The sequence below is a fragment of the Triticum dicoccoides genome, chromosome 4B (assembly GCF_002162155.2).
Source record: "Triticum dicoccoides isolate Atlit2015 ecotype Zavitan chromosome 4B, WEW_v2.0, whole genome shotgun sequence".
NCBI lineage: Eukaryota > Viridiplantae > Streptophyta > Magnoliopsida > Poales > Poaceae > Triticum > Triticum dicoccoides.
In genome coordinates this window covers 571,695,152-571,707,127 of record NC_041387.1, presented here as the reverse complement: position 1 = coordinate 571,707,127, position 11,976 = coordinate 571,695,152, and the positions used below count along the sequence as shown (strand labels likewise).

The 11,976-nt window shown below is 43.6% G+C and overlaps 1 protein-coding gene across 1 annotated transcript; it reads right to left on the bottom strand.

The window, feature by feature from the left end:
- Positions 1-853: 853 nt before the first annotated feature.
- On the bottom strand, positions 854-8,360 carry LOC119292822. The gene is made up of 9 exons (XM_037571517.1): positions 8,206-8,360; positions 7,007-7,118; positions 6,801-6,895; positions 6,560-6,674; positions 6,304-6,428; positions 5,825-5,895; positions 5,655-5,712; positions 2,899-3,603; positions 854-1,755 (listed from the first exon to the last, which is right to left on the bottom strand). The coding sequence occupies exons 1-9, from the start codon at positions 8,221-8,223 to the stop codon at positions 1,042-1,044; spliced, it is 2,013 nt and encodes a 670-aa protein (XP_037427414.1). The 5' UTR covers positions 8,224-8,360; the 3' UTR covers positions 854-1,041.
- Positions 8,361-11,976: the final 3,616 nt, after the last annotated feature.

Here is an 11,976-nt window from a genome sequence, read left to right as displayed (position 1 = left end):
TGAATATTCTGGTAAGTATACAAAAAAGGGAAACTCTAAAAATGCATAGCAATAACATTTTGAATTCCCGTATTTTAATTACTCATAGGAGTATTTCTGGGTTTTTTTATATTCTTCTAATTTTCTTTCAATTCACATTTTTCCCCATAAAATATTGAGCGGCTTCATTTAATAATTCACTTCGAAATAATCATTTTTCATAAATAACATGCTTCTAATTTTTTAATTCTAAACTGTGTTTCCTCTATTTTGTTCAACTTAGTTGAGTATATAAAAAAGATAAGTTTTTCTCAATTTTATTTGATTGTCAATTTTTTGTATGTAACCTTTTTAATGTCATAAGAATAATAATGGCATTTTAGCTAATCCGTGTATATGTAAATTTCAGGTTCAAACAGCATCATTCTGGAAGGTTCCCTCTCATCCACATATATGCACGAGGAATTGTGTGTTAGTTTGTCTAGCGTTCACCAAAATATATCAAGTACAATGTACACCCCGCAGAAAAGCTTCAGCTGCAAATTCCAAAACCAAGAAATAATCATTCATTCCGACAGCCTGAGCATGAACTAAGATCAGTAGAGTTCAAAAAATTGTCGATAAGAATTAAGGGATGTTTTTTCTAATATAGCACATAATGATCCGGAACCGCAATACAACCATTATATCACTATAAATTAGTACTGCAATATACAATAGAGGTATCAATACAATGGTTATACAGATTAAATGATTACAACGCACACTAGGCAACAGGCTTCGGTTCCAGCTTCCAAACCCAGAAAAATAATTCAGTCAGCAGGCCCGAGTATGAACTAAGATCATCAGAGTAAGAAACCGTCGATGAGAGTGCAGGGACAGTATTTATACCACTAGATATAAACCACATAATCGGTGTGGAACCGCAATACAATCAGTCTATGACTATAAATTTGCACTACAATATACAATATAGCTATCAATACAATGGTATATATATTAAATGGTTATGAATTCTAGTAGATTTTGGATCGCTCTTACTTAGATGACCCAGCTTTTGCGCTACGCGTCGACATATCTAGATCTCCTCCTTTCCAGCTCTAAAATCTCAGCTTCATCCCTCATTCCTTCACTCAGCAGCTCCTCCCAGAAGTCGTCAGTCAGCTCGGCCTCACCGCAGCCCTGATTCCGACCACCTCTGTCATGCTCCATGCCCTTCCTGATCCCCTGAATGTTCATGGCTAAATTCTCCAGCTCTGAAAATTCCCTGTCCTCAAATATGAATGTGGACTCGAGTGGCTCACTCTGACTGGTCCCCTCAGGGCCAAGGAACGGCATTACGTCGATGGGCCTCCTCCTCTTCGTCGGGTAACCGTCCTCGAGGTCCTTCAGTTTATCTTGTTGCTGGATCAACTGGAGAAAGAAGTCAGGGTTCTGTATCGCTCTTGCCAGGAAACCCATCATCTGGAGCTGCTTCTGCTCGACGTGGTGCAGCCTCTCTTCCATGGCTCGCATGTCAGCTCTGCTGCTCTGCTGCTCCTGCCTCAGTTTCACCACCTCTGCGAGTAAGGCGTTCTTGTCACGCTTTAGCACTTCGATTTCTTCGTCGAATCCGAACTGGCCGACCTCGAGGCAAGAGCCAAGGGCCTGGTGCTGTGATGAAGGGAGATAGGACAATGACCTCCTTCTCTTTATCATCTTTAGAAGCTGTCTCTGGCCCCGAATGAAACCCTCGTTTGCGAATTCCCATCTGTCTGGATCGATCTTTCTAAAACCCTGCAGATTGCAGAACAAGTCACATATTTATTTTAGTTTCGAGAAGCACAAAGAGTAGCAGAACAACTGCAGTTAGCTCAAGTTCACAAGCCACAAGCAGCAAAGCTCAACTAACATGGCATACTTCACACAATATAAAATGGTGGGTTTCACATAGTGTTATGCCCAAATTTATAAGCAGTGAAGAATAGGTAGTAGTATACTATATTGCTTGATGGTGATGAAAGGAGTCTTCTAGAACAAATAAGCAGGTTCTTGTAGCTTCAGCCGGTGTCTTGATCCATCTAGCTACACAGTAAGAAGTTGGAGAAAGAGTATGTCAGAAATTAAATATGTTCGCCAAGGAGATGCAGACTATTCAGTCCCCCAGCATCTCCTTGTTCTGAAGTACAGAGAGTAATTCAGGAAATAAGGTTTCATGCACATGCCTCTGCCAAAGGGTTGGCAACAACCTCTATTTCCCTTTGAATCCAGTGATTCACCCTGACTTTGCGTGATCAGATAGTGGCAGAGATACTGAAAGAATCCTAGCTATCCGCTACTGTACTAGTACCATAATAGTTATTGTAGTCTGTTGAAGAGCTCAAGCTATGTTCACCCTTGAAACCAGAGCCAAGAACAAATAATTCTAGTTTGCAGCTTCTTTGCTGGTAATTAGTTGTACATATTCAAGTTTCACACAAAGCAATAAGAATCACGGTACCGTCGTTCACTGGCATATAGAACCGCTTACTGCTGATGCAGAGAACAGCTGTAAAAGAGCTCGCTCTTCCTCTTCATTTTTTGCGGGTGCACTTTTCAAGAATGAACGTAACTCTTCTTTCACAATTCGTACCCAGTTGCCAAACTAAACCACCTTATATTTTTGTTTTTGTACGATTTATGTTATTCCAGAATCAGATGCATACCAATATTCATGGTGACTACCATAGTCACCACCACAGTTGTAAGACGAGCACGAAATGTTGCTTTGACATTCCATCATGTCATTTGTCGTTCATCTCTTGCTCAATCAACTCGGCTAAAATCTTGGTTCTACAAATGCAAGATCGGGATTGCAGCGACACAAGCAAGCGACTCGCAAGTGCAGGTTAACTGAACAAGTAATGATTGAGTAAGGCAAGCAGGAGAGGGGAGACTCACGTAGGTGTTGAGCTGGCGGACAAAGCTGGAGAAGTTGCTGTGCTTGAAGAAGCGCGGGAGCAGCACGGCGGCGAAGAGGTGCGGGTCCCAGACGACGAAGCTGTTCCCGGCGCGGCCCCAGGAGACGACGCCGTCGGTGGCCGGGTCGGCCACCAGGTCGAACGTCTTGGTCAGGAACGGCGGCGGGCCAGTCTCGTGCAGCCCCTCCATCGGCCGCGGCGCCAGGCCCCCATGCTCCAACTCCTCCTCCTCCTCCGGCAGCGGCGGCGGCCACTCCTCCTTCACCCTCACCGGCAGCAGCACCCGGTCCATCCCTCCTCGTGGCCGAGCAAGCAAACAACCAGCGATCTCCTGTCGCAAACGGAAGAATCCAAAGAATTGCTTAGCACAGTGGCACCCAACGCAGGTGGTCTTTGGCTGGCTGCTTTCCTTCCGCGGGAAAGTGGGCGGTGCTCGCTGATAAATACTCCTGCCGAGTACGGGAGCGAGCGCGACGGGACGGGGGATGAGACGGAAGGTTCTGGGCAGCGCGGCGCGTTCGTGACCGGCCGGCTCGGAAGCTTCTGGACGCCGGGGCCGGGTCGCAGCTAGCGCGGGCGGGTTGGTGCGGGTGTGGCTGAGGTTGTCGCGCGCGGCGCAAGTGGGCGAGGCGACCAATCGGCGGTCGACAGACGCGCGGGTGCGCCAGGCGGCCGACGGCGACAAATTTCATATGCCATTTTTCCGGGCTCGTGATTGGCTGCAACTTGCAGTGAGCCGATACTCTGGGTCGGATACTCGGCGTCCTGGGACACATAAGTTGCTCTTTTTCCCGGGCTTTTTCGTGTGTTCTCTGGAAAGGAAAAGGAAAAAGGAGCCGCCTCTCAAGTCATTTTTCTGTTTGTTAGTACGGTGAGATGCATCTGCACAATTTTGTCGCTTTCTGTGTAGAATGATGCCTCAAATGATCGCTTCGTCATTCATTTTGTACACTTTATTATCAGGGCATCTTCAACCCGGCTCACCAAATTGCCCCTGTGTGTTGTCTGGATTGAACGGTCTGGACACTTTTAGTCCTCCAATTCAGACCCTCATTTTGGGTTGGATGTCTGAAACAACCTTAGGCCGGCGACAAATCGGGGGAGCTCTCCAGGGTAGTTCAGACGACGTCCACCGTTGGCGTCTGACACCTCGTACCCATCCAAAACTTAATTGGAGCCCGTGCGTTTTCACAATCCGCCCCACTCTTCCCAGTTCACAACCCGTCCTCCTCCAAACGCAATGGTCGTGGCACAACTAGAGGCGAAGCGTGGGGATGTCGCCGCCGTTCCGACGCTACCGCGGGAACCTAGAGCATGTTGACATGAACGGGACGGTCTACACTCCGCATCAACGAAGCACGACGTGGCTGGCTCTTCGAGGAGATCGAGGCCGAGGCCGTGGAGGAGGAGGAGGAGGAGCACGATGATAATACCAAAGAGGCCACATCGATGGGCTCCGATGGGTTTGGATGATGTCTGCCCGGCGAGATGCCTCTATGTCCGTCTTATTTTGAGGGATATGGTTGGATGTCTCCGTGTCCGCCTTATTTGAGAGATATGATTGGATGATGCCCGTCCGAACGGGTGTCCATGGTCACAGTATTTTGGCAAGCTAACAATTGGTAAAAGTTGGCAACTTTTCTAGAGATTGGAGAGAAAAATAGATAGCCAATCTACTAGTATATCTAAATAGAAACCCTTCAATCTTCATTATTAGGAATCTCTAACTTCTTCTTAAACCACATAACCATATAGGCATCTGCTGGAGCTGGTTTTTTTCTTCTTTCATGCCCAAATTATCTAAATAGAAACTCATTATTAGGAATCTCTAACTTCTTCTTAAACCACGTCACCATATATGCATCTGCTGGAGCTGGGTGTTTTTCTTCTTTCATGCCCAAATTAAGTTTTTCTTCTTACGAGGCTACTCGATTTGATGCCAATATTTGGCATTTTGGCAAGCCAACAATTGGTAGAAGTTGGCGACTTTTCTAGAGATTGGCCAGAAAATTTGGCAGCCAACGAATTGATAGCTAAGTTTTTAGACTTGGTCAACACATTGACATGCCAAATATTGGCACCAAACCAAACAGCCTCAAGAGACATGATGATGATAGTTCATTGGAGTACATTTGGCAGCTGTTCTTGACGGAGGGGACCGGAAACCAGTGCCGGAAGTCGGCTCTAGGAATGGACAGAAACATGTTCAGTCACTCTCATAGTACAACTCACAGTACAATTTGCTCTAGCAGCTTCCCTTCTCCGTACAGCCCACAGCAATAAGAGTGTTTATAGACGTGTGGACAAACTAACTTATCACAGTACAATTGCCAAGATTTAGTAGTCCCTCTGAATACGACGGGACAAGGTCAGCAGGTGAGACACGAAACGTATTAACGCGAGATCAGGTAGGGGATTGATCATGAACACAGGCATGGCTTTCAGCAATTATTACGCAGCATTTCTCAGGGATTTAGACGAACATGAATATGTTTTCGTCACACCATTGCTGACACTGGATCATTATTATTCAATACAGGCATCATCGCCAGGCGAAGAAGTTTCAGCAAAGATTTTCGAACGGGTATGTTGCAAACTAACCACACAAGTGATACAGGATCGATGCTGGTACGAGTACACGGCGAAAGCCAATCACACATCTTATTCAGTAACTTTTGGTGTGATATGTAGATACATACAGAAGACACGCTCGCTGCCGAACACTAGAAGCCGTCAACGAGCTTCGACGGTTTGGTTCCCACCTCTGTTGATAATCTTGTCGACGTACTCCTTTCTGAAATCATGTGCAGTCACATCCGGTAAGAGCAAGGGGGAGAATAGTGGGAGATTATAAGGGAAATGGAGTAATGAACGCAGAGAAGAGAACTGAAGACTCTGGAAAGTACCTGGCTGGGAGATGGTCATGGGGACGATTGTATGGCGTCCAGATAGGCTCTCCCACAAAGAGCCGCATTGCCTGCACAACATAGTAAGAAAAACATAAGTTTCAGAGGTCCATATTTAGAATGATGTTCCTTATTGGGTGGAGTACGGAAAAGGAAAAGATCTTTATGATATGAATATATGATCAATGAAAGGACTCTCGGCTGGTAGTTAACTTCACAGAGATGGTACAAGACACAGCAGTAAATGTTGTTGTAAAAACTAAAAAGATAAGTACTGTTTCGAATTACGTGCAGTGAGACTAAAGATAAGTAACACTGTTGTCGAATTCAAATTATTGAAAGCTATCACTGATTCATTCACAAAAGTAAATTACACGCAAGTAATACAGAGTTCAGTCATTTTAATTCATTCAGTATATACAAGTCTTAAGGAGACCAACACTTCATGGTGGGAGCAAAAGCAGAAAGTTAAAAGATACCTTGATGTAGTTGTCACTATCCAATGTAAAGCGGTGATACATTCCTGCAGGCAAAACAATCATGCCACCTTTCTTAACTGCTATACGGATCCACTGTTCGTTTTGGTCCCTCACATCAAAGTATCCTGGACAATATAAGAAAACAAATAGGTAAATCGCGTTAAAAAAGGAATGTCACCATGATTATTACTGGAAATAAAACAGTTTATAGCTTTCTCATCCAAAATGCCTCAAAAAAGATAAAGAAGGCGCCTACCACTGCCCTCGAGACAATAGCGTATCTCTTCATCAGTATGCAAGTGCTCTTCAAAGAAGTTCTTCAGCTTGGCCTCATAGTTTGGCAACTTCTCTGGACATACGTCGCAAATGTCCTGCAAGAGGGAAAACAGAATATGTCTGTCACACATGTTTGTTTCTACTACTTGCACACGTTTTACGCTTGCCAATCAAAATGGGAACACACAACAGTAAGTAGCCAAAAAGGATCGATGACAAACCACATAAGAGTATCCCCTGGCCTCACGGATTTTCTTGAGATTCTCGTCTTTCTCCCAGTCATCAGCATTCAGGTTCCAGCTTACAACACCTAATTCTGGGCATTTATAATATGCACAATTTTTAGCATCCAGCAGGTTTACCAGCACTATTTGACTACAGTTCAAAACAGACAAGAGTAAGTGATTTGAGCAGCAAATGCACAGACCTGAAAGTTTGGCAAGAGGAATGAACTCTTTGGGCTCACGGTGATGAGGAAGCCTCTGGTCCTCCTCACTGTCATCCATGTACCATGCTTGGATGACCTCCTCCTTGCCATCCTAAGTAAGAGATATTGTATTATAATTATGCAGGAAGTTAATTATAACATGAATTAGCTGTAAACAACTGTATGAGTACAATGGTTTACATGGACCTTCCTTCAGTACACCTAGCTGCAGAAGTCTACAGATCATAAGTTTTTACTCCTGTAAAACAGCCTTGCGTTTTGGGTGGGGGTGGGGTTGGGGGAGGGGTAACACATAGATAGATACAGAGGATTTGGCGTGTGGTACAGGTCTATGTTCTTACAGACCATGTGATTTACTACTTCTCTTCTGTCTATGCAGTGGTAGTCGCAGCCTCAGCAATAATGGAATTTCTCGTAACAGCAGCCGACTTGGTTGCAAAATCAACGTAATTTACAACGCACTAGACAGATTGACAATTGACAAGCTTCATCCTGCACCTGGAACAACAACTCTACAACAAGTGGATGTACTGGGAAATGGCTAAACCAGTATTCATACAGTTGTTGTATGAGACTACATCAAACACCCAAGTGCCAGCAAGTTTGAAGAGGCCTTCCTCCCTACTTACTACTAGTATCTCGGGTGGAAAGACTTGTATGTTACAGTGCTGGTGCAGAACTCTCTATGACTATTTAAAGCAGCTTTGCTAAAAGCTTTACGTTCACATCACTGAAGGTTTTTCCATTTCAATATGTTCATGTGTGGGTACTGGTATACTCCAACAGGGGAAGGAAGACTGATGAGCAACTCATGCTACACATCTGAATCTCCAAGTTTCAAATCTGGGCCGGAAAATCGATTAATTGAAGAGCATACATCTAATCTAGTCTAGTAATCTGAAGATTCACATGTATGGTCTCCATCCTAAAATCTGCTAACCCCCAATCTCTGGTGGGAGGAAATCCCAGTCCCTTCTTCTTGCGTTCGACTATACATACACTTCAATCGCCTATTCCTACCCAAACCCTTGTACCGAGCAGATCAAAATCAAGGAAAACCTTGACGAATCGCGCCCCGAAACGAAGGAATCTTTCTCTTTCTAGACGCAGCGACCCCTCTAAATCCTAGGGCCGAAACACGAGCTCGAAATAGGACTGGGAAGGAGGGATCCCCGTACCTGGAACTCGTTCTCCATGGCGGCGGCCGCTTGCAGCCTCTCGCGCCCTGCTCTCTCTGCTCTGGTTGGAATACCTCGAAGCTGGAGAAACAGGGGAGGCGGATGTGCGTTTCTTATGAACCGCTTTGGATTAACGCGACTCGAAGCTTTTACCGACAAGGACACTGAGGTTTGCTCAATTTCGATGTAGGACCCTGCCATGTATTTTTTTTCTCCGAGGTCAATATTTTCGGCCTTATTTCGGGTGTTGTTCCGATGAAGAAAAGTGAAACACGGCTTCTTGTTCTAGGTCCTGGTCGGTTTTTCTGTCTGTGTGTGTAGTAAACTTCATGTAGCCATCTTCAACGATTGATGATTCATTGTGGATTTGTGGTTTTTTTGTCAAGAAAAGAAAAGGTTGTCTGCATGATTCTTCTTCAAAATATGGCTTGCAAGGATTTTCCCTGTTCAAGGTTGTAATTCTCGGCTACCGGTGGGTTAGATGCGAAATTTGCGATGTCCCCGTAAAATATTCCCCCGCTGCATGAAACGTGATGGCATGGGCAGTGGGCTGGCCTATTGTCCGGTTCGATGCACGTGGACATTTTTTTTATTTCCCTTTGGAGAGGATGAACAGGCTGAACCGCTCAAGGGTACACGTCATCTAGCAGCATGCATGGACGCCATGCCGCATGCCTCTTGTACTTTTTCTTTTGCGGGGGAAAGCATATCATTTAATCAACCAGGGCCTTACAATCGTTTGAAATAATAATACTTATCTCTTTTGGGGAGTTTGCTAACCAACAAGCATGCCTCCTTGTACTTGTACTGGTGCGGTGGTGCCTCGTGCTCATGTAGTCATTCCTCAGTAATTCAATTCGGTGTCGGGCTTATCTACACCGGTGAATAGTAAAAATAAAATAAAATAGCAGAAAAGGTAAAAAAAATCTGATGATTTTTTTATGCAAGATGCTCTAATGTGTGATGTTTTTGCATATTTTTGGAGTGTTTGGACATTCGAAGTGCTGGTGGCAAAAAACATAAAATTGGGTGTGAACAATGATGTTTTCAAAATTTCCCAGACATTCAAAAATAACTTTTTTTTGCCACAAGGTCCTTGAATGTCCAAATTTTGCACGCGCATCACACACATGAACATCTTGCACCACAGAATAATTTGGATTTTTTTAAAACTTTTTTCTATTTAAAATGGATTTACTATTCACACTCGGGCTCATTTGAGCCCGGCGTTGAATAGCCGCGTTTGTCATCTCTTCCCTTTTGCACATCTGCATTTCGTTGTATACACTTTATGGTGTTTGCAGAGGCGGATAGAGGAGGGGCCCTCCCAATAATTTTCATTGGCACTTGTGGCTAGAGTTTCTTGATTTGAAGCAACCGAATGGCTTGTGCGGATATTTATACAGCTGGCATCGACCAAACAATATACATTACCACATAAGGTCTAAATATCATACACATAAAAATACTGGTATACTAACTCGTATACACAATTAAGTAAAGATAATAAAATAAAATACATATAATACAATGAATTATAGGGTAAGGAGCTTCAAATGTAATTAATGGAGGTTAAAGTGCAAACGACCGGTCAAAAGTAACCCTCTGACCTCATATTGTTGAAATAAATAAAATGATGGGCTTATCGCTTCGGTACGACCGGCTACAGTCGTAACATGCATCGCCTTCTTTTCTGGATTCACGGTGCTCAGTGTCGCCCTCCACTACGAGTGAGGGTACGAAAAAGGATGCTCGTACCGCACCTCGTCTTCTCTCCTGGTAAGTTTGAGTTGTGTAGCTGAGTTCGGATGCGAGCACAGCTGCGAGCGTGGATGCTCATACTACATCCCGTCTTCTCTTATGTGAGGGTTGCTCTTTTGTGTGGCATCCTTTGGTACGAGCTAGAATGCGCATACCGTATCATGTCTTCTCTTCTGCAAGGGTTGCTCTTTGCGCGGCCTCCTTTGGTACAACCTCATGTGGTTGTTTTGCACCACATCTTTCCTTCTCAAACTGCATAACTTCATGAAAACAATTGTGCTTCCTCCTCATGTCAACTAGATGATATATTTGCAACAAAAATACAAGGAGGTGTGCAAAAAAATCGAGGCAACTGATACATTAAAATTTCAGCTTTGAAGGTTAGTGCAAAACCTTATCTAATAGACTAATACCAACTCATGCAAAAATGAAAGGTGTCAATGCAATCATGAACGCAACTAAATCCAAAAACATAAAATTAAGAAAGAAGTTTACTAGCATCCGAGTTGCCTCCCAGGCAGCGCTTTCTTTATAGCCATGTAGATAGGCTCCGATGCTCCATTTGTCCACCCGGATCCCCAAGGGATATCGACCCCAGGAGTAATTGGCATCACCTCCGATCGAAGTTTGGAGCACTTCATAGGAAGTTCAGTCGGAGTCCCCGAGGGGCGATTTGATGAATGCAGGTTTAAAAAAGGGCTCCACTTTTACTTGGCAAAGCATTATGGCTGGTGTTCACTCTCCGAAAAATGATTATATCTAGCGAGTTGGAAATGGAAAAAATATCGATATTTGGAGAGATGCATGGATCCCAAACTGTGCGAATAGGAAATTTGTTACTCCTAGAAGAGGGCATCTTCTGTCTAAGGTTTCTAATCTTATCGATTAGTCACAAATTTCTGGGATGAATATTTGGTAACACAAACATTGTGGCCAATTGATGCTCAAAGGATTCTCATGATACCCATCCCTATGCATAATATGTCAGATTTCATTGCTTGGAGCTATACAAAAAATGGTTTGTTCACTGTTTGGAGGAATGGAACCAACAACATGGGAGGAAATTGCAATATACAAATGGTATGGCTAGAATCAGTGTCAATCCTATTTGGTGTAAGATTTGGAAATTATCTTGTTCGACAAAGGTAAAAAAAAACATTTGGTGTATGTTGCATGGAACCCTCAAGTGTCGTGTTACGCTTACCAATAGACACATGAAAGTTTCGCCCATCTGCCCATCATGCTCGAATGGGCCAGAAGATACAAAACACATGTTGTTGCTTTGTCAGGAGTAGAATTAGGTTTGGGATAAGTTGGGGATGTACGAGGTGATTAATAAAGCTTGCGCTATTGATCGTGCGGAAGAGGCGGTACTTGTATTCTTACTTTTTATGCCAAATCAGTAACTATCTATATTGGGCCTCTAGAATGCATGTGAATTGATTATTATAATCACTTGGTATTTATGGTGGATAGACGTAAGCTAGTTCATGAAGGAAAGGTTCAACATGTATACCAAACTTCAATAGGGGTTCGTGCTATAACGACAAATTATGTTAATGCCCACTCCCCTAGTGCAACTAGTAAAACATGGGGATGGAGCAGATCTCCTATGGGTTTTGTTAAGTTGAATGTTGATGCTTCTTTTGATCATGATCTGCTTAGGGACACAGTTTGGTCTGTCCTCATACACGACAAAGGATGATTCATTGCTGGCGGAAATTGGAAGATTGATTGGTATGCTGATGTATTGACAGCAAAAGCATTGGCTCTGAGGTTTGGCTTATTTCTTGCATAGAAGGCGGGATGCAATCATCTTATTATTAAATCCGATAATATGGAACTCATTAATACAATGAAGAATGGGGGACAATCTACGGGAGCGGCGACGACAGTATTCTATGATTATTGCTATTTTTATGACATGTGATTTTCCTCTTACTAGGTTTGAACATTGTAATAGGGAAGCAAATAAGGTTGTTCATAAACTTGGTAAGTTAGCAAAAAAAT